This window comes from Elephas maximus, chromosome 15 (genome assembly GCF_024166365.1).
Source record: "Elephas maximus indicus isolate mEleMax1 chromosome 15, mEleMax1 primary haplotype, whole genome shotgun sequence".
Taxonomy (NCBI): domain Eukaryota; kingdom Metazoa; phylum Chordata; class Mammalia; order Proboscidea; family Elephantidae; genus Elephas; species Elephas maximus.
In genome coordinates, this window is record NC_064833.1 from 2,432,290 (window position 1) to 2,458,230 (window position 25,941).

Here is a 25,941-nt window from a genome sequence, read left to right on the forward strand (position 1 = left end):
GCCTGGGGGAATTGGTGGCCTTGGTCTAGGCCCTGCCTGTGTCTGTGACTTTTCTAAGCTGCTTTTCCTTGCTTGTGGTGGTTTCCTCATCTTAAACACCGAGGTTGGAGCTAGCTTGGGAAATACCCAGCACAGGCTCCTTGGCCTGTGCCCATGGGAGACCCCAGCCGTCATCCCAGGCACCCTCTGGCCCCAAAACAGGCCCTAGAAGTTTTTTCAATGTAACGCTCAACATGGCACTGGTTGTGACCAGACTCAGGCCCATTCTGGGGTGTGGCCTAGCCTCATGGTGACATCCTGGTCTTCACCTTGCAGTCCCAAAGTTGGCTTGGCTTCCACAGCGACCACTAGGGACACATCCGTGAGGTTGGTGCCGTATTGGTGATGCCTGCGGCAGGGACGAGTGGAAGATAGGCGGTCCAGATGGCATTAGTCCTGCCCGAAGCCTTCCCAGGCAGACACGATGAGCCCGCTGGCCCTTGGCTGAGCAGGCAGCCTGGCAGCCACATCCACCTGGAACAACGTGGGCATCTCCTGGTTGCCTCCCAACCCTGTCCTCTGTGGGCAGCTGCTGAGGTCTCGAAGCAATATGGCCTAGGCTGCCTGCCTCCTTGGAGGGGCTGTGGCTGGTGGTGGCAGCTGGTGCATGGTGTAGGGTTGGGCAGAGCCGCAGGGCTGTGTCTGCTGTGTGCCCCCGGCAGCGCTGGGCATGTGAGCCTTGCGGTGCTGCCAGCCGGCAGACCGAGCGTGGGAGCGCAGCCATGACTCTCCTCCTGCCCCGCCTGGCTGCTCCCTCCTCTCCCACTGTCCATCCCTCTGACACACCCATCACAGCGCACACAGACCCTCACAACTCCAAGGTGGGGTGTCGTTTGCTGACCTCTGTGCTTGACGCTTTCTGGGCAGTGGTCACCGGGCAGCCTGTACCACATGACTAGGCACCACACCACCAGAAATCAGCATCAGGCAAGTGCCATGGCCCCTGCCCTCTCTGCTCCTCCTGTCACAGAGGACAGAATTCCGGAGCAGTGGGACCCTAGCTCCCTTCCCCGGACCCCAGAGCCAGGGTTGACGTATCTGACATTTCAGTCCTGTGCTCGTCCTTTTAACACTTGCCCCAGCTCGGGGTGTGGACAGAGAGACATGGGGTGTGACTAATCTCTGAAGGCTGATCAGGAACAGGGTGGGGGGTGCAGCGGGAAGGGTGCCAGTTAGCCCCTAGGAAGGACTTCAAGCAGGGAAACTTGCTAAGAGCAGGCTGGCAGCTCCAGCTGGGCGGGATTGGGGGTCTCATTAATTTCCTCCTCTTTGACCTTGCAGTTTCAAAGCAGTGTTCTCCCCTAGGACCAGCTTTGGGGACCGGTACTCCCCATCACTCAGAAGGCAGTCTGCTTGGAGAGTTGAGCGGGTCTCCTCTCCATCTTGTGTGAGCCGGGCTGGGCGGGCAGGGCACCCCAACAGGCTGTCCACATGGTGGGCAGACTCACGGTTGACCTGGGCATATCCCCTCTGCTCATCCTCGATCCCATTCATTGACGCCCAACTTGTCTAGCAGAGTCTTTGTGGAACCCCCTCCCCACCTGCTCTCACCCTTCGGGGCCCCTCAGCTCAGTGGGAGCCCAGTCTGGTGAACATGGCTCATCATCTGCTGTGAGGGCCACCTGTCCTCTGGGAGCCCCGGCTGTTGGGGATTTGAGAGCTCTGGCCCAGGGCAGCCTGCCTGGGGGCTCCTGGGATGGGGACCCAGCCCTGCCCCACTCACTGGCTGGGCTTGGAGCAGGGCAGCCCCGTGGCGTCCTGCTGGCTGGCCTTTCTCCTCCAGGCTGGTGCTTTGTTTGGGGCAGCAACAGGCTGCAGTGGGCGTTTTCTGGCACCGCTGCTTCCTCCAGTGCCCGGTAAACAGGATCTGAGCCCAGAGGGCAGACGGCTCCCCTCAGGCAGGGGGACGGCCCCGGCGCCAGCCATGCTGGTGTTCCCGGAAGCCTCTCGGCAGGGGCCTCCTGTGAGTGGGTAGGCAGGCGGGCATTGTCCCCTTGGCCCTCTGTCTGGCCTTATTCAGGCAGTCCTGGGGCTTGGGGTCATTCTTGGGCACCACTGATGGTTAGCTTCCACTGTCATCCCTAGCCTGGCCCTGCTGCCAGCTTCCGCCCCCTCCCATCTTGCTCAGTGCCTGCCTGCTCTCTGCCTGCCTGGCCCCCTCAGAGGCCCCAGGCCCTGTAATGATCTGTTCTCTGCCCTCCCGCTTAGTTGCATTCCTCTTACTCCCTAGGCCCCTCTCCTTCTGAGCTTGGCCCAGGGTGGGCGCTGCCTGAGAGCCTGGGCCTCCACCTGCCCCCCACAGGGCGCGCTTCCTCTTGGAGTCTCTGGAAGTTCCCCAGCGCAGCACAGGTTCCAGAACTCAGCACCCAGAGCCACCCAGCCTTGCGTTTCAGGGGAGAGTGGGGTCAGGGAGCCGATGTGGCCCTGAGCGGGGGACCACATGGGGCCCTGGAGGTCAGGCCAGCCCTCCGCCTCCCCCTCTCGGCACCCATTCCTTCTGCCCAGCAGTCCTGCTGTGACTGCATCCTTTTGGCCACCCTTGCACACAGTCCCGGAGACCTCAGAGACTCAGAGGTGGGTTCACACTGTGTGTGCCGCCCTTGTGGACGCCAGCGCCAGTGTGAACTCCGTGGACCAGCCTCCCATCTCCCCAGGCCCTGTTCTGATCACAAAGCAGGACTTGGCAGAGTTTCCTCACCTCTCAAAGCCTCGGTTTCCCATCTTTAAAACAGGTGATGACTCCTGCCTTGGATTTGGGTGGGTTCCTGTTGTTTGTGCAGGTCAAGTGCCTGGCCAGGGTCCGGCCAGTGCTGGTGGGGCGGCAGCCTCAGGACTGGACAGCGGTGTGGCCCCCTGTGGCCAGGCCTGGGCCAGGCCTGGTGGGGCAGCAGCCTCAGGACTGGACAGCCATCTGGCCCCCTGTGGCCTGGGCCAGTCCCTCTGTGTCTGGGCCTTGCTGGTCTCTCTGTGAACAGGAGTCCTAAGGCCCCTGGCATTGTGGTGGGCTGTTGTGGAGGAGTGTGTCTGTGGGGCTCCCTTTGGTGGAGTGCCTGCAGAGGGCTCTGGTTGGTGAGATACCTGCGGGGGATACCTCTTATTGAGATGCATGCGAGGGGCTGCCCTTGGTGAAGTGCCTGTGGGGGTCGCCCCTTGGTGAGGTGTGTGTGGGGGGCTCTCCTTGGTGGGGTGTCTGGGGGGACTTCCATTGGTGGGATAACTGGGGGGGCCTCCCATTGGTGAGGTGCCTGTGGGTGGCTCCTCTCAGTGGGGTGCTTGTGGGGTCTCCCCAGTGGTGGTCCTTGCAGGGTCTCCCTTGGTGGGTGCCTGCAGCCTGGGGTCTCAGCATCCCCATGCCCGAGTGGGTAGAACAAAAGGGCAGTAGGAGGGATGCGGGGGTCTCGCTGACTCAGGGCTGGTGGGAGCCCAGTTGAGCTGAGTCATGGCACAGAGTCCCTGGGAAGGGTGTGGTGGGGCCGGGCTCTGGGTCTGGGGTGGGCACAGAGGCCTGAGTGCCCAGCCTGAGCTGTAACCCCCTCCCCCCCGTTTCTGTGTCCTCTCCAGCTCCTGAGGAGGCTGCCTGCTGAAAGAAGATGTCCTATGGATCCATTGCCGGCGGTGGGGGCCTGGGGAGCCGTGGCCCATTTGGGGGTCCCTCGAGACAAGGGTATCAGCCCCTAGGTAATGACAGCGGTGCAGCTTTGGGGGGTGGAGGGAGGCTTGGCTGCAGGTGGGGTCTTTGTTGAGCTGGAGGTGGTGGTGGTGGACCAGTTCCTTTGACAAACACGTCCTGAGACCCCAGTGACTGCCAGTCCGTGGGTGGGCTGCTCAGTGCCTGGAAGGACTGGACCAAGGGTTGGGCTCCAAGAGGCCAGGGCTCAGGGGTGCTCTGCCCATGGCTACGTGGTGGATGGAGGGTCTCGTTGGGTTTCTGAGGATGGCATGGAGCAGGTATGACTTTCCACAAAGACACAGGAGGAAACTGAGGCCCTTGTGCTGTTCGGGCTGGGCTGGGACCCACTTAGACATTTCTTGCCCGTTTGCTGAGCTATGTCCCTCTGCAGGCCCTCTACCCTGTGGCTGTCCAAACGCTGCCCTCCATGCCTTCCCTCCTGTCTCCTCAACACTGGGCCGGCATCATCCTCCAGGGTTGCCCTGTCCTCAGCAGGCTGTGGATGGCTGCCTGCTGTCCTCCCTGCCGCCCTCCTTCTTCCTCCCTGGTGGCTCATGCAGGGGTGCCCCAGGCCTGGGCTCAGGGTAAAGAGCAGAAGACCCTTGCTCTAAGGAGCCATGTTTGTGGGGAGATGTTTCTGGAACTATCTCATTTAAGTGCTTCAGAGAAATGAAGGAGGGCACAGGGCAGGCCCCGAGGGAAGTGACATTTAGTGGGCACAAATGAGGGAAGGGACAGCCATGGGGGGACCTTGGGTGGTGGAAACAGCATAGCTGGGTGGAGGGGAGGCTGGCCAGGTCTGCGAGGCCAGAGGCCACGGGCACACGTTTGCTTTAGTGCGAAGTGCAGCCTCGGGGGTTCCCGTGGGGCCGGTGGGCACTGCCTTGTTTATGATTTAGACTTGTACTCCCTGGGGTGCTGAGTAGATCCAAGACGATTACGCATACCCACTGTTGTCCACTCACAGCAACCCTGTAGGACAGGGTAGAGCTGCCCCATAGGGCTTCCAAGGCTGTAACCTTTATGGAAACGAGTCACCACATTTTTTTCCTGCACATCTTTCTCCCTTGGAGCAGCTGGTGGGTTCAAACCCCTGACCTTTCATTTACCAGTTGAGTGCTTAACAAGGATACCACCAGGGCTCCTACGGGTATAGATAGTAGTATATATGTTATATCCTTATTGTTAGGTGCCATCAAGTTGGTTCCAAATCATAGCGACCCTATGTACAACAGAACAAAACACTGCCTGATCCTGCGCCATCCTCACAGTCATTGCTTTGTTTGAGCCCATTGTTGCAGGACTGTGACCATCCATCTCGTTGAGGGTCTTCCTATTTTTTGCTGACGCTCTACTTCATCAGGCATGATGTCCTTCTCTAGGAACTGGTCCCTCCTGATAACATGTCCAAAGTACATGACACAGTCTCGCCCGCCATCCTCACTTCTAAGGAACATTCTGGCTGTACATCTTCCAAGACAGATTGGTTCATTCTTCCGGCAGTCCACGGTATACTAAGTATTCTTCGCCAGCACCATAATTCAGAGTCACTGATTCTTCCTTGGCTTTCCTTATTCATTGTCCAGCTTTCCCATGCATACGAGGTGATTGAAAATACCATGGCTTGAGTCAGGTGCAACTTAGCCCTCAAGGTGACATCTTTGCCCTTTAACACTCTAAAGAGGTTTTTTTTTTTGCAGATTTACCCAGTGCAATGTGTCATTTGATTTCTTGACTGCTGCTTCCATGGGTGTTGATTGTGGATCCAAGTAAAATAAAATCCTTGACAACTTCAATATTTTTTTCTGTTTATCATGATGTCGCTTATTGGTCCCGCTGTGAGGATTTCTGTTTTATGTTGATGTGTAATCCATATTGAAGGCTCTTGTCTTTGACCTTCATCAGCAAGTGCTTCAAGTTCTCTTCACTTCCAGCAAACAAGGTTGTGTCACCTGCGTATCGCAGGTTGTTAATGAGTCTTCCTCCAATCCTGATGCCCTGTTCTTCTTCATATAGTCCAGCTTCTTGGATTATTTGCTCAGCATACAGACTGAGTAAATATGGTGAAATGATAAAACCTTGACACACACTTTCCTGACTTTAACCCAGGCAGTATCCCCTTGTTCTGTTCGAATGACTGCCTCTGAGCACAACTGGAATTTCCATTCTTCCCAATGTTATCCATAATTTGTTCTGACCCACACAGCCGAGTGCCTTTGCATAGTCAATAAAACACAGGTAAACGTCCTTCTGGTATTCTCTGCTTTCAGCCAGGATCCATCTGACATCAGCAATGATATCCCTGGTTCCACGTCCTCTTCTGAATCCGGCCTGAACTTCTGGCAGTTCCCTTTCAATGTATTGCTGCAACCGTTTTTGAATTATCTTCAGCGAAATTTTACTTGTATGTGATATTAATGATATAGTTTAATAATTTCTGCATTTGGTTGGATCACCTTTCTTTGGAATGGGCCACAAATATGTATCTCTCCCAGTCAGTTGGCCAGGTAGCTGTCTTCCAGATTTCTTGGCATGGACGAGTGAGCACTTCCAGTTCTGCATCTGTTTGTTGAAACATTTCAGTTGGTATTTTGTCAATTCCTGGAGCCTTGTTTTTTGCCAACGCCTTCAATGCAGCCTGGACTTCTTCCTTCGGTACCACTGGTTCTTGATCACATGCTGCCTCCGGAAATGGTTGAACATCAGCCAATCCTTTTTGGTACAGTGACTCTATATTCCTTCCATCTTCTTTTGATGCTTCCTGTGTCATTCAGTACTGCCCCAAGGAATCCTTCAATATTGAAACTTGAGGCTTGAATTTTTTTACTTCTTTCAGCTTGAGAAATGCTGACCATGTTCTTCCTTTTGGTTTTCTATCTCCAGGTCTTTGTGCATGTTATTATAATACTTTGTCTTTTCAAGCCACCCTTTGAAATCTTCTGTTCAGCTCTTTTACTTATTATTTCTTCAATTTGCTTTAGCTATTGTGCATTCAAGAGCAAGCTTCAGAGTCTCTTCTGACATTCATTTTGGTCTTTTCTTTCTTTCCTGTCTTTTTAATGGCCTTTTGCTCTCTTCATATATGATATCCTTGATGTCATCCCACAACTTGTCTGGTCTTTTGTCATTAGTGTTCAACGCATCAAATTTCTTCTTGAGATGGTCTCTAAATTCAGGTGAGATATACTCAATATTGTACTTTGGCTCTTGTGGACTTATTTTAATCTCCTTCAGCTTGAACTTGAACTTGCATGTGAGCAGTTGATGGTCTATCCCTCAGTTGGCCCCTGGCCTTGTTCTGACTGATGATATGAGCTTCTCCATTGTTTCTTTCGACAGATGTAGTCAGTTTGATTCCTATGTGTTCCATCTGCTGAGGTCCATGTGTGTAGTCGCTGTTTTTGTTGTTGAATAAAGGTATTTCCAGTGAATAGGTCATTGCTCTTGCAAAAGCCTATCATGTGATCTCCGACGTCCTTTTTTCACGAAGTACGTGTTTTCCAGCTGCTGTTTCTTCTTCTTTGTTTCCACCTTTCACATTCCAATCACCAGTGCATCTTGTCTGCAGGGTTGATCAAGTTCAGACTGCAGAAGCTGGTAAGAATCTTCAGTTTCTTCATCTTTGGCATTAGTAGTTGGTGCGTTAATTTGAATAATAGCCGTGGTAACTGGTCTTCTGTGTATGTGTGTGGATATTATCCTATCATTGACAGCATCGTACTTCAGGATAGAGCTTGAAATGTTCTTTTGGACAGTGAATGTGACACCATTCCTCTTCAGTTTGTCAATCGCAGCATAGTAGACAGTATGACTGTCTGATTCAAAATGGCAAATACCAGCCCATTTCAGCACTAATGCCTAAGATATCTGTCTTCGAGTGTTCTATTTCATGTCTGACAACTTCCAGTTTTCCTAGATTCGTACTTTGTACGTTCTACGTTCCGATTATTAACGGATGTTTGCAGCTGTTTCTTCTCATTTTGAGTCGTGCCACATCAGCAGATGAAGGCCCCAAAAGCTTGACTCCATCGACGGCATTAAGGCCAACTCTACTTTGAGGAGACAGCTCTTCCCTTGTCGTCTTTTGCCTTCCAGCCTGAGGGGCTCGTCTTCCAGCACTGTTACAGATAATGTTTTGCTGCTATTTATAACGATTTCACTGGCCAGTTGTTTTAGAAGTGGGTCGCCCACTAGGTTTTTCTTCCTGGTCTGCCGTAGTCTGCAAGCCCCGCTGGGACATGTCCACCATGGGTAATCCTGTTGGTATTTGAAATACTGCTGGCATATTTTCCAGCATCACAGCGACATGCAAACCTCCACAGTATGATAAACTGACAGATGAGTACGTGTATTACAGTAGTGTGTATATATATATATATATATATTTTTTTTATATATATATATTATTTATAGTAATTGCCATGAGTTGGAATCAACACCATGGCAATAGGTTTAGTTTGGGTTTTCTTACATATGTATAACCACAAATATGTATATGTACATGTACACCTACATACACATATATACACACATATGCATACATATCCATATATAAACATATATACACGTTTATACACACACGCACATGGGTAAACATATACATATATGCACCTATATGTACACAAATACTAACACATGTATGTGTCCGTGGGCGTGTATACATGAATGGGTACTCGACGGCAGTGGGTATGTATGTAATACATATTTTAAGGGTTACTGACTCAGACACCCAGGTAACCACCACCATTTCCCTGCCCCATCTCTTTTCCTCCTCTCCCTGAACAGTGGATTTATCACTTCCCTGCCCCCTTCGTAGCCTGACTTCAATGTGTTTATGTCCCTGAATAGTCTCTGTTGAGGGTTGTGTGTGTGTGTGAGAGCTTTATGTAAGGAATCATACTATTGGTTGTCTTTGTTGTTGGGTGCCATTGAGTTGATTCCGACTCAGCGACCCCATGTGATAGAGTAAAACTGCCTGCGTAGAGTTTTCTAGGCTGTAATCTTTAGGGGAGCAGACGGACAGGTCTTTCTCCTGCGGAGCCGCTGGGTGGGTTTGAACCACTGATCTTTTGGTTTGCAGCGTGCATGTGCTTTCTGTGCCACCAGGGCTCCTTGTGGTGTCTGTGGTGTTCTGCAGTTTGCTGGGCAGCTGTGGCATGGCTGCGTGGAACTGTAACCCTTCTGCTTGTCTTGTGGCTCCATGTTTTATGGTGTGCGTGCACCAAGGGCCTGCACCTACTCTCCGTGTGAGGGACACTTAGGCTGGGTCCTGCTTCACGCGTCACGGCGGTCCTGCTCAGTGCTCACTCCCACAGCTCTTGTCATTGATGTGGCTGAATTTTTCCACCTCTGGAAGGGATCACTGCAACCAGGCCAGCGCACTCCCACCTTCAGGAGAAACACCTGCTCCGCCCAGCAGCACTTCTGATTTCTCTTTGCCCTACTTGTCAGCACCACATCCTGTCAGGCATTTTCTTTGTGGCCGGTCTGGTGGGCATGAAACGGCGTCGTCCTGTTTGTACTTTTTTTCCTCTGGGTAACTAGTGGGATTGCGCATCTCCGCGTATGTTTATCGGGCATTTGGGTTTCTCCTATGGTTATCTCCTTCTGTTGACTTTTCTTTTGGATTTGTCTCGTTCTTATAATTTGCAAGGTTTCTTTGTATATTCTATAATGATGCCCTTGTGAGTTCGATGTGTTGCAAAGATTCTCTCTGAGTTGGGGGTGGTGATGAACGTAAGTTCTTAGTTACAAAATGCTTGAATTTATCAATCATTTCTGTTACGACTTGCCTTTTTCTGTTTAGTTGGATAAATTCTACCACAAAATTACAACTGTGTTATCCTTTACTTTTCTCTAACGATTTTATGTTTTTTTTTCGTATTTAAGTCTTGAATTCACCTGGAACAGATTTTCATATACCATGTGAGGTAGAGTGATGGGAATTCTAATTTCAGTTTTCTCTATTTGAATTATAAGTTGTCCCAGAACTATTTATGGAAAATTCTGTCCCTTTTCTGCAGACCTGCAATGCCAGCCCTGTGATAAAGGTTTCTCTGGTCAATTTTCTAGTCCTGTGCCAGGCTCCATCTTCATTACGATGGCTTGATAATAATTCTTGACATCTTTTAGGGCAAGTGGCCCTCATTGGTTTTTCTATGGTAATGTCTTAGCTATTTTTGGCCCTTGGTTGTTGACCATAAATTTGTGAATCGCCTTGTCACACCACGGGATTTCCGTTGCATTTGCCCTGTATCCACTGGGTTAACGTGAGGGGGGCCGGCATCCTTCTCGTTCCAAGCCTTCCAGTCCACGCACATGTTGTCTTTGTGTTTATGAGGCCTCTGTAACGGTTTCAATAAAGTTTTATATTTTTATCCATAAAGATCTTACATCTTCTCTAACAAAATAAAAAAGATTTGCTGCTATTATAAACGGTGCTGTTCTGAATATTACAGTTTACAAATGTTTGTTGCTGGTGTGTATGTACATAGTTTTTTGTTTCTGATTTTTTTTTTAAAGAAAGCCTAGAAATTTTGTTTATTTTTGAATATTTTACTTTTTAACTTTCTAAATATGGAAAATTTAAGTTGTGTGCATAAAGAGACAGAGGAACGTAATGAGCCCAGCGCAGCCCCGTCCGTCATCAGCTCGCGGCCAGCACAGCCTCATTTGTGCCCTCAGCTGCTCCGCCTTCGGTGTCGTTGTGAAGTAGATACCAGACGTCAGTCATCTCATCTCCAAGTATTCAGGCTGCGCCTCCAAAAGGAGTCCCTGGCTGGTGGCAGCAGTTAGCGCCCTTGCTGCTAACCAAAAGGCTGGTGGTTCGAAGCACCTCGGGAGAAAGTCCCGGCAGTCTGCTTCAGGAGAATCAGCCGTTGAAAACCCTGCGGAGCACAGTGCTACTCCGACCCACGTGGGGTCGCCGTAAGTCGGGGCATCTCGACAGCAATTGGTTTTATCTCTAAAAGAGAAGGTCTCCTTTTTTTTGTAATTTTTCTTTTTCTATTCTAATAGATATAAGGAAACATTTGCCATTTCAGCTTTTGTTTTGTGCGTACCATTCAGTGACAGCAGTTACGCTTGCCGTGCTGTGCAGCCGTCACCACTGTCCTTGTCCAAATGTTCCCCGTCCCCCTAAGCAGAAACTCAGGAGCCCTGGTGGCCCAGTGGTGAAGAGCCACAGCTGCTAACCAAAAGGTTGGCAGTTCCAATCCACCAGCCACTCCTTGGAGCCCTATGGGGCAGTTCTGTTCTGTCCCATACAGTCAATATAAGTCAGAATTGATTCGACCACAGCGGGTTTTTTTTGAAGCAGAAGCTCAATATTTCATCAGCAATAACTGCCCGTGCCTCTCACCCCCAGCCCCTGGTAACCACTAATGAACTTGGGCCTCTGTGCTTGCCTGTCCAGATATTTCATATCAATGGGGTCATACAGTGTTTGTCCTTCTCTTCTGGTTTATTTCGCTGAGCATGATGCTTTCAGGGTTGACCCACGTCGTAGTGTGTATCAGGACTCCGTTTCTCTTTATGGCTGACTAACACTCCATGGTGTGTGTGCCACATGCTCTTGGTCCAGTCAGCTGCCTTCTGGCTGTCGTGGTTAGTGCTACGGTGGTCACTGGTGCTCAGCTGTCTGTTCACGTCTCTGCTTTCAAGACTTTTGTGAATAAACCGAGGAGTGGCATTTCTGGGTCATATGACAATTCTGTGTTTGATTTTTGTGAATAAACTGAGGAGTGGGATTTCTGGGTCATATGACAATTCCGTGTTTGACTTTTGAGGAACCAGAAGACTCCTTTTTAACATAACCGAAATACCACTATAGTGTCCGAAATTTAGCAACAAAGATATCCGCCATGCAGATTTTCACTTGCATCATAAACGTCACCTTTTTTTTTTTTAACAGTTGCTTGTTTGAATCAGGATGCAAACACACGATCCCATGTTGCCGTTGGCTGGTTTGCCTTTTAAGTCTCCTGATCTCTGGGCTCCCCACGTCTGCACTTTCTTCCTTTCTTGAAGTTTATTTTTTGAAAACGAGTTTATTTCTTGTACAGCGTAATCGACTTTTGTTCACTGATTTTATATCCAGCCATTCTGCCAAGCCTTTATTACTTGTAATATTTTTTCTGTAGATTCTTTTGAGTTTTCTGTATAGATAATATCATTTGTGACTTATGACAGTTTTTTCTTTTTCAATTTTTTCATCTTTTATTTATTTTCTTACTGTCCGGAGCTGGCTGAAGCCTCTAATAGAGTGGCGTGGAAGCGGTGACCGTGTCTCTGTGAGTTTGTGGAAGCGTGGAATTGTGTATTTCTTGAATGTTTTGGAGTTTTGCTATAAAACTATCTGGGCCTGGTGTTTTCTTTGTGGAAAAATTTTTGACTTCCAGTTCCGTTTGTCTAGGTATAAAGAGCTATTCAAGGCCTCCATTTCTTCTTGAGTCAGTTTTGCTACATTGCGTTTTTCTGGAACTGTTTCTCTTTCATCTAAATGTCAATAAAATAAAATAAAATAAATTTGGAATAAAATTGTTCACCACAGCCTCCCATTGTCAAGTATGGCACTGGGGCAGTACCGTGTAGCGAGTAAGGGCCTGGGCTCGGAAACTGGCCTGCTGTGTTTCCAATCCCGGCCTGCTCTGCCGCTTACTAGCTGCGTGTGTGACCGTCTGAATGTGTGGGTGATAACAGACTGTGTCACGGGGCTGCTGTGAAGACGGAACGAGCGCACACATGTAGACTGTGCCAGGTTCACAGTCAGGGCTGTGTCAGGGTTAGCTGTGTGGCGGTCGTGGTTTATTGTTGTTAATGTTGGCAATATCTGACTCATATTCCTTTTTTCCTAATGTTATCTATTTGTGCTTCCTTATTTTTATTTATTTTTTAAAATCAACATTGACAGAGACTTAGCAATTTTATAAAGTTTTTGCAAAGAACTGGCTTGGTTTTCTTGATCTTTTCTATTATATGTTGGCTTTTAAATTTGATTAATTTCTTCTCGTATTTTTGTTATTTTCCTCCTTCTCTTTTGAGTCGATGCTTTTCATTTTTCTTACTCCCAATTTGGATGCTTATCTTATTAACACCCAGGCTTTATTATCTTCTAATGAAAGCATTTACGATGATAAATTTTCACATAATCACGACTTTAGTTGAACATGAGACATTTTTAATATATAGTATATTTGTGATTGTTCAATTCTAAATGTTTTCTAATTTTCCTTATGATTTCATCTTGGCCATGAGTTATTTAGAAGTATTTTTATAATTCCAAAACATGCGTGTCTTTTTCTGGTTGTCTTTGAAGAGTTATTTCTAACTTAATTGCATTTCTGTCAGAAGATGACCTTTATTTTCCTGATTGCCTGAACAGTGTTCACACTGGGGGCTGCTTCGGGGATGCCAGCTGGGACTCTGGTCCCGTGTCTCTTTACCGAGCAGTGCACAGAGATGATTATAACTTGTCTCCACCCTCAGGTTAGGCTGCACTGGGGACATGAGATAAAACCACAAAATGCCCCCAAGATTCTGAGTCAAGTAAGAGCCAGGCCTCCCCAGAGAACATGGTGGCTCTTGCCTGGCTGACCTGGGAAGGCTTCTTGGGGAAGTGGCTGGGGCTGAGCCTTAGGGGCAGGTAAGAGCTGTGGAAGGCCTTCCGGGCAGGGCAGTGGGCCTGGAAGAGACCCCCATCAGTGTTAGACCTACCGTGTGCAGAAGTGGCCACTTCTACCAGAATGCTAGACAACTAGCCAAAAGGCTGGCCGTTCCAACCCACCCAGAGGCACCTCCGAAGACAGGCCTGGAGATCTGCTTCCGAAAGGGCACAGCCTCGAGGACCCTGTGGAGCAGTTCTACTCTGCACACATAGGGTCGCGGCGAGTTGGAATCGACTCAGCAACTGAGCATTTTTTTGTTTGCTGTGGGCCCAGTGGTTTCCCTTGTATAACTCAGGTCATCGTGGCGACCCCGTGGTAACTGTGTGGAGCCTCACTTTGTGATCTCTCTCCATCATAAACAGATGCAGCAAAAGCCAGCTGTCGGGTTGTTACCTACATAGAACTCACTGCTGTCGAGTCCATTCCAAGTCAGCGCCCCTATAGGACAGAGTAGAACTGCCCCCGAGGGTTTCCAAGGCTGTAATCTTTACAGGAACAGACTGCCACATCTTTCTCCCACGGAGCGGCTAGTGGGTTCAAACCGCTGACCTTTTGGCTTTAGTAGCTGGGCTCTTAACCACTCTGCCACCAGGGCTCCTTTTTTTTAACCATCATAGATTAAACCAAGCTAAACCAAACGTGTTGCCGTCGAATCGATTCTGACTCATAGCGACCCTATAGGACAGAGTAGAACTGCCCCATACGGTTTCCACGGAGTGCCTGGTGGATTCGAACTGCTGACCTTTTGGTTAGCAGCCATAGCTCTTAACCACTATGCTACCAGGGTTTCCATCTATGGATGGAAACTCCAATAAATAGGAAGAAACTCCCAAATCTCCATAATAACAGGCTAGGTCTTGAACAGATGGGATGAGTAGATGGCTTCCGAGTCCCACTGGAGACCAGAAACGCAGACATGAAAAGAGCAGTGAGATGCTACCCTGGCTGTGATGGAGCAGTGGTCGGTGAGGGGAATAGCCTGGGAACAGCCTTGGAATGGAGGAGAGGCTGTCCCCACTTGCAGGAGCACATGGCAGCACCAGCCACACCAGGACTCCAGAACGTTCCCTCTCCAGGCCCAGCCATGCCTCTGGACCCCGAGGATACGAGCAGAGTGATGGACAGAGCTGGCGGCAGGTGGTTTATGAGACGCGACTTGGATACGAGTCAAGATCCAGCTTAGGGGAGCGGTGGAGCAAACCCCAGCCCAGGACGGAGCCATTGCAGGCACGTGTGCTGGGCTTCCCCAGTGAGACGGCCCCTGAGTGAGTGAGTGAGCGAGGGAACGAGTGAGGGATTGGCCATCGAGTGCCTTCTATGCTGCATGACCCTGCCCTGCCTGCCCGAGCATGGCGTGCGCCTGTACTAGGTGCTGAAGGAAACTTCTGGATGCTCTGTGGACATGTGCTTAGCTCGGCTCCTGTCCTGCCCTGTCCCCTGGCGCTCAGAGGAGAGTGGTCCGAATTCCAGGAGCAGGAGGCTGCTGGGTGAGCAAGAGGTGAGGGTCTCTCTCTTAGTTGGTGGAACCAGCAGCGTGCCTGTGTGGTGTGGGCAGCCCTGCCTGGAGCCGGAAGGAGGGACGGTGGCCTTCTGGGATCTCTCCCACCCCAAGGGGCAGTCCCTCTATGCCCATGGCGCTGGCTGCAGTCTCCCCTCAGAAGGACACAGGGCACAGGCTGACCAGGGTACTGTCTCTCAGGCGGGGATGTGGAGCTGGCAGCTTTGAGACACAGGGCATCTCCAAAGAGCTGCATCACAGCCCAGGGCCAGCCATGGCAGCTGGGGACCCTGCAGAGGCTGTTGTCGTGGCCAGAAAATGCATCTGCTGCATCACCTACCACCCACTGCAGCCTGTCTTCTTTGAAACCGCCTCCTATCTCTTGTAGGAGGGACCCCGGAGAAAAGGAGCCACACAGACCAGGGACAGGCACACGGGTGTTTTGTGGCCTCTGTGCACACACCGTGAACGATCAAGGCTAAGGTACCATGAACTGAAAAGCACATCTCAGTTCCAGAGATGTTAAAATATTTCTAGAATGTGAATCTTAGGATCGATGAATTTCAGACAAACGTGCCCAACAATGTTTTTGAGTAAACAAATATCAGAGTGAAAATGCAGAGCGTTCTCCCTGAGCCCGACCCTGCGCTGGGAGCCGTCTGGACGCGGGGAGTGTGAAGGGGCCGACTGCACCTCCCCACAGCTCTCGGCCACGGTGGAGAGGCATAGATACGGCATGGAACAGGACTTCCCTAAAGTGCAGGAAAACCATCATGTGCTTGAATGCTGCGGAAGTTTTGAACCACGGTAAAAGTCTCCAAAACCTTATTCTCTGTTTTTGCACTTCGTTTGTCACAGGCTGGTAGCACCTGTCGCAACCCACCTGGTCTGCAGACCACATTCGAGGGGCTCTGCCGGGGGGCCACCTGATTAAGATAACCTTTCAAGACAGCTGAGTTCAGAGAGAGGTTCCAAACATCTCAACTTCTGAGCTCGGTGCTGGCAGGGCCAGAGAAGGGGACGTTCCTGGGCCAAGGCAACCAGGGCAGACTTCCTGGGGGAGGTTTCCCGGGCATGACCCTCTTGCCCTTGTGGGACTGTGCTGCCGCACTGTGGCTGGCGGGAGTAATCGTGGATGTCCTTGTTGTCGTAGAGTGCGCTAAGTGTTGGACGGAGTATGGAATCCGCCACTTCCCCTGCCCGTCGCCAGAACGTAGCCCACAGGAGGCCCGTGTGGGGAAGGATGGGGAAGGCCACATGGGGCCAGCGGTGGGCATGCCCAGAGGCCTGCTGGCCCGGAAGCGAGGTACTTCCCCTCGGGTGCGGGGCTGGGGTCTCGGAAAGGCTACTTGGAGAGGCTGGGAGGAATGGAAGCTGGGGTTCAGGCGAGGTGCCTTGGCAGCGTTGAGCTGAGAGGGGGCAGAGGCTGACTTGGGCCCCGTAGCCTTTCCCCCTGTGGAGAGGCTGGCAGGCAGCGGAGGGGTGTGGCATGCAGGCAGGGCCACGGGCGCTGAATTAGAGGCACAGGAGAAACTGAGGGGCCTGCACCCCGAATTGGGGTGCATGGGGCTGTGTCCTGGAACAGGGTCTCCCTGCGGGGCTGGGCGGGGGTGCAGCAGGCAGGCCTCCATGCTGAGAGGTGTGAGGGGCCCTGGAGAGGTAGGCCAGCAGGGGTCTTTGTCTGGGGGCTTCTGGGGTGGGGACAAGGAAGGGGGTAGAGCTGCTGCCCCTGAATGCTTCTCCTTGGGTGGGGCTGAGACATGATCTGCGTTCCGGGCCCTTCAGTGGGGCGACAATGTCCCTGTCCTCCAGAGGTACGAGCAGGTTGGGGACCAGGCTTTTATTTGGAAGGCTGTGGGTTCACGGGGGAGCCAGCCTCTGACCTTGTGGAGCCTTCTATGGTGCAGAATGAGGGGTGCCACCTAGAGGCCTGGCCCTCACCCTCAGGAGGGCACGGTGTGAGGGGTGAGGGAGCACACGCAGGTGGAGGCAGAGGGACCTCGCCTGGGACCCTGTGCCAGGAGCTGGAGAGGAGGGCTGTGGATCACAGAGGGGCTCTGTTGTGTGTTGTGGGGGGTGAGGACAGCCCTCCCAGGGGCTCCCCAGGCCAGGCAGGGAATGGGCCGCGTCCCCAGAGGGTTCTTGAGCACAGAGTCTCCAGGAGGTGCAGGGGTCCTGGGCTGTGCAGAGAGGGCTGGGCCCCGGCCGGGTGTGCAGGGGCAGCCGACCTGGCCTGAGGACAGGGAATGGTGGAGGGCAGGGCCGGCCACCCCATGTCTTGTCCCTTTATCCCATGGGTGCAGAGCAGACCACAGTGTGATCCTGTTTGGAGATGGGGACACAGTGGCCCAGGATTTTTAGTGGCACCCAGCCAGGCCAAAGCTCTGGACAACAGCAGGCAGGGCGGGTTGGGAGGGCAGCGGCACCCTGAAGCAGAAGCCACGTGGAGGCGCCCTGATGACACTGGAGCAGCCGCCGCCCCGCCGGCCAGCCCCTTCCAACACTCGCCTTTTGGTGCTGTTCCAGGACCAGAGGTCACTCCAGAAGGCAACTGGGTGCCGGAGCCCACTGAGGTCGCTGGGCCGCTGGGCCACATGGCAGGGCCCAGCGCTGCCCGGGCCAAGAAGAGGAAGCCCAACTTCTGCCCGCAGGAGACAGAGGTCCTGGTGGCCAAGGTCAGCAAGCACCACCAGCTGCTGTTCGGCACTGGGCTGCTCAAGGCCGAGCCAGCCCGCAAGTACCGTGTGTGGAGCCGCATCCTGCAGGCTGTGAACGCGCTCGGCTACTGCCACCGCGACGTCGTCGACCTCAAGCACAAGTGGCGGGACCTGAGAGCCGTGGTGCGGCGCAAGCTGGGCGAGTTGCGCAAGGCAGTCCCCGGGCCTGGCACCAGCGCTGGCAAGCCCCAGGCCCTGACCCTCACCCCTGTGGAGCAGGTGGTGGCCAAGACCTTCTCCTGCCAGGCCCTGACCCCTGAGGGCTTCGGCCTGGAGCTGCCCCGAGGTGAGTTCTGGCCAGGCTTGGCCCACAGGGTCAGCCCTCTCCTGGCCTTTGCTGCAGGGCCCTGATTGTGTCCCACTGTCAGCTGCCCACCCGTCCTCCTCCTGCACAGAACCTCCTCCCCCTCCCCCTCCCCCTCCCTTTCCCCTTCCTCCTTCCCTTTCCCCCTCCTCCACCCCTTCCACAGGGACCTCCTCCCTTCTCCTGCTCCTGGACCTCCTCCTCCTCCTCATTATCCTCCACAGGGACCTTCTTCTCTCCTCCCCCTCCCTCTACCCTCCCCTTCTTCCCCCTCCCCCTCCCCCTTCCCTTCCCCCTCCCCTTCTTCCTTTTCCTCCATTTTCTTCTTCCTCTTTGTCCCTATCACCATCATCATCTGCACCATTTTTCTCCATTCTTTCTCTTACCCATTCAGTAATTCACCCATCCATGCATCTGTTCTTACACTTGGCCAACATTTTTAAAGTACTGAGGGAGCTTGAGAAGAAAATTGACACTTCCTGCTTAGCTCTGGCCTTAGCCCTTTTCCTTCTCCTGTCGCTGAGAGGTGAGCCCACACCAAGTAATGAGAGGAGCCCCCAAAGTCAGCTGGGTCAGACATGGGATCATGACCCCTAGTGAGACATGTGTTATCTGTTGCAGCCCAGTTACGCACACACAATTTAAATGCAGGGTTTTCAAGGCAGCACTTCCTGTGTTGGGCTGTCCTTGCCGACACTCTCCTGTCCCGTTCTGCTCCATCCCATCCCTTCCTAAGAAATTCCTCATTGTGACTTATTAGACCTATGACCTGGGTTTCAGCCTGCGGTTAGATACATGTGCTCTGCTGGATACGTGTGCTCCACCGAAAGGTGGAGACAGGCAGATTGAGACCTGGGAGAGGGGCCTCTCTCTACCTCCTCCCCTTTCCCTGTGGCCCCTGAGGCTTGGACAGAGTGTCTCCCCTGGCAGTCGGTGCAGAACATCTTGGCTGGGGTCCGTCTTCTCCAGGGAAGGCTCGCTGCCAGGCCGTCACTGGGGGCGCTCAGAGTGGGGGGCAGTCAGGTGCTGGGGAACAGGTACAAGGTGCAGACGGTGCTGTGGCCCACAGGCCACACTTCTGGCAGTGGGGACTGCCTCCTAAGTCGCAGCAGCAGCAGCTGCCCCCTCCCCTACTCTCCGCTTAGCTGGACGGGGATCACGGCGCTGTGTGTCCCTACCCCAGGCTTCAGCCATGCAGAGATGAGGTGCTGGGTGCTGTTCTGCTGTGGAGCTGCTCAGCCTGTCCTGCCATCTGGGGTGGGGTGGGGTCCCTAGAGCATGGGCTGTAGCAGGTCAGTCCGAGACCCCCATCAGGACGTCAGCTTGGACCCGGCCGGAGCCCGGGATCAATGAGGACGGAGGCGTCTGCACTGCTGGATTGGGCAGAGCTGGTGGAGCCCGGGAGTGGAGCCAGCAGGTGCTCGGTCCTCTACTGGGTCGTGTGTGGACGAGGGGCAGACATGGACGTGGCCTGGGCGGGGCCTCACTAGCGCCTCAGTGTGGCAGGGAGGACATCATCACGTAGCTGCTCCTTTTGGCACAGTTAGCGCACTGCCCCCTTCCTAGCAGGGTTGGGGAGAATGGCTGCTTCTAATGGTGTGCCCTGTGCTTGGGAGCAGAGCCCCACCTTCACCCTGACCCCCTTTTCTGCTCTGTGCTGTGTGAGGACTGGTGGTTCATTCTTAAAAGCTGCAGAGGCTCAGCTGCGTGCTTCCAGAGGGCAGACAGCCTGGTCAGGGGCCATGGCCATGCCTGGGTGGCAGTGATGGGGGCAGCAGTGTTGTCAGGTCCATGGCCATGCCCAGGTGGCAATGGTGGGTGTCTTAGTCATCTAGTGCTGCTATAACAGAAATACCATGTCATGGACTGAATTATGTCTGCTTAAAAATGTGTGTGGAAACCCTGGTGGTGTAGTGTGTATCAATTTGGCTGGGCCGTGATTTCCAGTATTGTATGGTTGCCCTCCATTTTGTAATTGTAATTTTGTGTTAAAGAGGATTAGAGTGGGATTATAGCACCCTTACCCAGGTCACATTCCTGATCCAATGTAAAGGGAGTTTCCGTGGGATGTGGCCTGCACCACCTTTTATCTCTCAAGAGATAAAAAGGAAAGGGAAGCAAGCAGAGAGTTGGGGGCCTGATACCACCAAGAAAGCAGCACTGGGAGCAGAGCACATCCTTTGGACCTGAGGTCCCTGCACCTGAGAAGCTCCTCGACCAGGGGAAGATTGATGACAAGGAATCTTCCTCCAGAGCCAACAGAGAGAGGTAGCCATCCCCTGGAGCTGATGCCCTGAATTTGGACTTATAACCTACTAGACTGTGAGAGAGTAAATTTTTCTTTGTTAAGGCCATCTACTTGTGGTATTTCTGTTGTAGCAGTACTAGATGACTAAGACATACCACAACTGGATGGCTTTAACAAACAGAAGTTTATTCTCACACAGTCCAGTAGGCTAGAAGTCCAAATTCAGGGCACCAGCTCCAGGGGAAGGCTTTCTTTCTCTGTTGGCTCTGGAGGAAGGTCCTTGTCATCAGTCTTCCTGTGGTCTAGTAGCTTCTCTGTGCAGGAACCTTGAGTCCAAAGGATGCGATCTGCTCCCAGCGCTGCTTTCTCGGTGGTGTGAGCTCCCCGTCTCTCTGCTGACTTCTCTGTTTTATATCTCAAAAGAGATTGGCTTAAGATACAATCTAATCTTGTGGATCTCCTCAATATAACTGCCACTAATCCATCTCAATAACATCATAGCGATGGGATTTACAACACAGGAAAATCACGTCAGATGACAAAATGGTGGGCAGCCACACAATACTGGGAGTCATGGTCTAACCAAATTGATACACATATTTTTGGGAGACAGTTCAGTCCATGGCAGTGGGGATGGCAGTGTCATCATGGGGCCATGGTTGTGCCTGAGTGACAGTGAGGAGGGACAGTAGGGCCCTCGGGGCCATTATCCATGGTGTCATTAGTGGGACTCGACGTTCTGAAAACTTCCAAGCCCTGCCTGTGTGCTGGCGGGGGGTAACGGAGCGCTGGGATTTCTGAGACTGTGAACTCAGTGGTACCCACCCGGCCTCTGCAGTGGCCCCTATTCCCAGAGAAGGAAACTGAAGTGCAGGATGGGATGTGTGAATCCCTGGGAGACTTGAACTGAGAGCATTGTCCTACCTGTGTCTCTGGAGGAGAGGGTTGGGGCCACACACAGGGCAGTGTTGTTGCTCTGTCACCTCCCCTGGATCTGAGTCGGGACCTTGGCCCTTTAGTGTGCATTTCCACTTGTGAATGAGGATGAGGTCGCCAGAGAGGGGAGCCACCAGACCAGGGTGGCATCATGGTGGGGGTTTTCCTGGCAGCAGTGTGGCTAGGGTAGGGGCAGGCCTGGGCCCTCCTGAGGGGAAGTCCCTGTGCTGAGGCGGGGTTCCTGAGGGGAAGTCCCTGTGCTGAGGGGGGGTTCCTGAGGGGAGGCCCCTGTGCTGAGGGGGGTTCCTGAGGGGAGGCCCCTGTGCTGAGGGGGGTTCCTGAGGGGAAGTCCCTGTGCTGAGGCGGGGTTCCTGAGGGGAGGCCCTGTGCTGAGGGGGGTTCCTGAGGGGAAGTCCCTGTGCTGAGGCGGGGTTCCTGAGGGGAAGTCCCTGTGCTGAGGCGGGGTTCCTGAGGGGAAGTCCCTGTGCTGAGGCGGGGTTCCTGAGGGGAGGCCCCTGTGCTGAGGGGGGTTCCTGAGGGGAAGTCCCTGTGCTGAGGCGGGGTTCCTGAGGGGAAGTCCCTGTGCTGAGGGGGGGTTCCTGAGGGGAGGCCCTGTGCTGAGGGGGGTTCCTGAGGGGAGGCCCCTGTGCTGAGGGGGGTTCCTGAGGGGAAGTCCCTGTGCTGAGGCGGGGTTCCTGAGGGGAGGCCCTGTGCTGAGGCGGGGTTCCTGAGGGGAGGCCCTGTGCTGAGGGGGGGTTCCTGAGGGGAGGCCCTGTGCTGAGGCGGGGTTCCTGAGGGGAAGTCCCTGTGCTGAGGCGGGGTTCCTGAGGGGAGGCCCTGTGCTGAGGCGGGGTTCCTGAGGGGAGGCCCTGTGCTGAGGCGGGGTTCCTGAGGGGAGGCCCCTGTGCTGAGGGGGCTTCCTGAGGGGAGGTCCCTGTGCTGAGGCGGGGTTCCTGAGGGGAGGCCCTGTGCTGAGGCGGGGTTCCTGAGGGGAGGCCCTGTGCTGAGGCGGGGTTCCTGAGGGGAAGTCCCTGTGCTGAGGCGGGGTTCCTGAGGGGAGGCCCTGTGCTGAGGCGGGGTTCCTGAGGGGAGGCCCTGTGCTGAGGCGGGGTTCCTGAGGGGAGGCCCTGTGCTGAGGCGGGGTTCCTGAGGGGAAGTCCCTGTGCTGAGGCGGGGTTCCTGAGGGGAGGCCCTGTGCTGAGGCGGGGTTCCTGAGGGGAGGCCCTGTGCTGAGGCGGGGTTCCTGAGGGGAAGTCCCTGTGCTGAGGCGGGGTTCCTGAGGGGAGGCCCTGTGCTGAGGGGGGTTCCTGAGGGGAGGCCCCTGTGCTGAGGGGGGTTCCTGAGGGGAGGTCCCTGTGCTGAGGCGGGGTTCCTGAGGGGAGGCCCTGTGCTGAGGCGGGGTTCCTGAGGGGAGGCCCTGTGCTGAGGGGGGGTTCCTGAGGGGAGGCCCTGTGCTGAGGCGGGGTTCCTGAGGGGAAGTCCCTGTGCTGAGGCGGGGTTCCTGAGGGGAGGCCCTGTGCTGAGGCGGGGTTCCTGAGGGGAGGCCCTGTGCTGAGGCGGGGTTCCTGAGGGGAGGCCCCTGTGCTGAGGGGGCTTCCTGAGGGGAAGTCCCTGTGCTGAGGCGGGGTTCCTGAGGGGAGGCCCTGTGCTGAGGCGGGGTTCCTGAGGGGAGGCCCTGTGCTGAGGCGGGGTTCCTGAGGGGAAGTCCCTGTGCTGAGGCGGGGTTCCTGAGGGGAGGCCCTGTGCTGAGGGGGGTTCCTGAGGGGAGGCCCCTGTGCTGAGGGGGGTTCCTGAGGGGAGGTCCCTGTGCTGAGGCGGGGTTCCTGAGGGGAGGCCCTGTGCTGAGGGGGGGTTCCTGAGGGGAGGCCCTGTGCTGAGGCGGGGTTCCTGACGGGAGGCCCTGTGCTGAGGGGGCTTCCTGAGGGGAAGTCCCTGTGCTGAGGGGGCTTCCTGAGGGGAAGTCCCTGTGCTGAGGCGGGGTTCCTGAGGGGAGGCCCTGTGCTGAGGCGGGGTTCCTGAGGGGAGGCCCTGTGCTGAGGCGGGGTTCCTGAGGGGAAGTCCCTGTGCTGAGGCGGGGTTCCTGAGGGGAGGCCCTGTGCTGAGGCGGGGTTCCTGAGGGGAGGCCCTGTGCTGAGGGGGCTTCCTGAGGGGAAGTCCCTGTGCTGAGGGGGCTTCCTGAGGGGAAGTCCCTGTGCTGAGGCGGGGTTCCTGAGGGGAGGCCCTGTGCTGAGGCGGGGTTCCTGAGGGGAGGCCCTGTGCTGAGGCGGGGTTCCTGAGGGGAAGTCCCTGTGCTGAGGCGGGGTTCCTGAGGGGAGGCCCTGTGCTGAGGCGGGGTTCCTGAGGGGAGGCCCTGTGCTGAGGCGGGGTTCCTGAGGGGAGGCCCCTGTGCTGAGGGGGGTTCCTGAGGGGAAGTCCCTGTGCTGAGGGGGCTTCCTGAGGGGAGGCCCTGTGCTGAGGCGGGGTTCCTGAGGGGAAGTCCCTGTGCTGAGGCGGGGTTCCTGAGGGGAAGTCCCTGTGCTGAGGCGGGGTTCCTGAGGGGAGGCCCTGTGCTGAGGCGGGGTTCCTGAGGGGAGGCCCTGTGCTGAGGCGGGGTTCCTGAGGGGAGGCCCCTGTGCTGAGGGGGGTTCCTGAGGGGAAGTCCCTGTGCTGAGGGGGCTTCCTGAGGGGAGGCCCCTGTGCTGAGGCGGGGTTCCTGAGGGGAAGTCCCTGTGCTGAGGCGGGGTTCCTGAGGGGAAGTCCCTGTGCTGAGGCGGGGTTCCTGAGGGGAGGCCCTGTGCTGAGGCGGGGTTCCTGAGGGGAGGCCCCTGTGCTGAGGGGGGTTCCTGAGGGGAAGTCCCTGTGCTGAGGCGGGGTTCCTGAGGGGAGGCCCTGTGCTGAGGCGGGGTTCCTGAGGGGAGGCCCCTGTGCTGAGGGGGGTTCCTGAGGGGAAGTCCCTGTGCTGAGGGGGCTTCCTGAGGGGAGGCCCCTGTGCTGAGGCGGGGTTCCTGAGGGGAGGCCCCTGTGCTGAGGGGGGTTCCTGAGGGGAATTCCCTGTGCTGAGGGGGCTTCCCGAGGGGAGGCCCCTGTGCTGAGGGGGAGTTCCTGAGGGGAGGCCCCTGTGCTGAGGGGGTTCCTGAGGGGAAGTCCCTGTGCTGAGGGGGCTTCCTGAGGGGAGGCCCCTGTGCTGAGGGGGGCTTCCTGAGGGGTGGCCCCTGTGCTGAGGCGGGGTTCCTGAGGGGAGGCCCCTGTGCTGAGGGGGGTTCCTGAGGGGAATTCCCTGTGCTGAGGGGGCTTCCCGAGGGGAGGCCCCTGTGCTGAGGGGGAGTTCCTGAGGGGAGGCCCCTGTGCTGAGGGGGAGTTCCTGAGGGGAGGCCCTGTGCTGAGGGGGTGTTCCTGAGGGGAGGCCCCTGTGCTGAGGGGGGGTTCCTGAGGGGAGGCCGTGTGCTGACGGTGGCTGTGTGGCGCAGTGTCCCTCTAGCTGTTGCCCCGGTGGTTCCCCTTCCTGTGAGTGCAGGCCCCCGTGGCTGCAGGTGCCCTTGGGCCCTGGTTCAGTGGGGGCCGCTGATTAGACCAGGTGGGGGGCATGGACCTCGTGGTAGAGCATGGTCACCGTGTGTGTTTGATGTCCTGCTTCCCCTTTCTGCAGTGGGCAGATAGCACAGAGTGCGATGGGGAGATGCGACCCACCCTCCGGGCCAGGGAAGTGGATGCCCTTGCTTTTTGTGGTCATGTTTAGAAAGGCCCATTATCTTGCTGGCAGCGGGAGGAAGGGCAGGTGGGTCGCGGGGAGGTGAAAAGCCACCCTGAGCTCTGCCAAGTTCATGTTGCAGCTTACTGTGTGCAAGTGCAGCTGCTCGGGGTTGTGCATGTAAAATCTGGAAAGTGAGGTTTCCTCCCGCCTCTGGGTGGGCCTGGGGCCAAGGACGGGGGACCGCGGCTCTTCTCAGGCTCCCTCCGGGATGTGGACCCAGCCTGGGGTGTCTGGTTCTGGGGGGCCTCTGCACCTCCTTGGAGCCCTGTGGTTCCAGCCCACCGGCTGTTCCTAGAGGAATGCCTCAGACGCTCAGAAACCGTGTCCCAGGCGTCCCTCTGACCGTGTCGTTGCCGGCTGTGGGGTAAGAGCCCTGTTTCTCCATCTAGGCTGGGAGCCCCCAAAAGCAGGGCTGTGCTTCCCCCCTGCTTCCTTTTCCTATTCCACCTGCTTGTGGTGACCGTTTGGCCCCCAGGGTGAAGTGAGAAGGGACAGGATGTGGGGTCAGGAAGCCCGGGCTGTATTTGGGCCTAGTGAGCTGCTCACCTTGAGGACCTTGTTTGTGGCATGGAGTGATGGGGCCCTGCTTCTTGCACAGGAGAGCCTTGATGATGGCATGCGATGCTGACTTGGCTTTGCTATGGGTCGAGGGATGCGAGCCTGAGTAGAGAATGTCCTCTGAGAGGGTGCAGGGCTGGTGCTCTGGAGGAGGAGGGCAGTGAGTGTATGGCCTGGCCCGTGACAGGACAGGGCGTCTGCGGGCTCCCTCCATCATGGCCTTGTTCCCTTAGTCACCTTGTTCCTGGGATTCTGGGTGAGTCAGATCCTGGTCTGGAAACTAGGGGTGAAAAGTGGACAGGCCCTGCCCTTGTCCTGGGGAAGACCACTCTGGCTGTGGGAGGGGAGAAGCAGCTCTGAGCCAGGTGGAGAGGGCTGCTGGGAGGGCGATGGGCCAGCCTGGGGGGCTCGGTGCTGGGGAGACGTGGCTGGGTGGGGGTGGCAGGTGGTGAGGGGAAGCAGTGGGTGCAGATGGCTCTGGGCATGGGCTTCTGCTGTACCCCTCATTAGAAGCCCAGGATGCTATTTCATGGACATATAATTTATATAGAAAACATTGCAGCCGTTTTAAGGGTG

General features: G+C 55.0%; 1 protein-coding gene across 15 annotated transcripts in view; it reads left to right on the forward strand.

Moving 5' to 3' along the window:
• TSNARE1 (t-SNARE domain containing 1) overlaps positions 1 to 25,941 on the forward strand; it is a 230,922-nt gene that overhangs the window by 53,416 nt on the left and 151,565 nt on the right. For 14 of the 15 annotated variants that reach the window (XR_007513240.1, XR_007513241.1, XM_049853648.1 and 11 more), the window contains 3 exons: positions 3,601 to 3,717; positions 16,026 to 16,178; positions 17,399 to 17,875. Coding sequence is in view for 13 of the 15 variants with exons in the window: in XM_049853648.1 (XP_049709605.1) it covers positions 3,630 to 3,717; positions 16,026 to 16,178; positions 17,399 to 17,875 (718 nt within the window). In the remaining 2 variants the exon portion in view is untranslated. The remainder of the gene's footprint in view (positions 1 to 3,600; positions 3,718 to 16,025; positions 16,179 to 17,398; positions 17,876 to 25,941) is intronic. The other variant, XM_049853643.1, reaches the window with a different exon arrangement.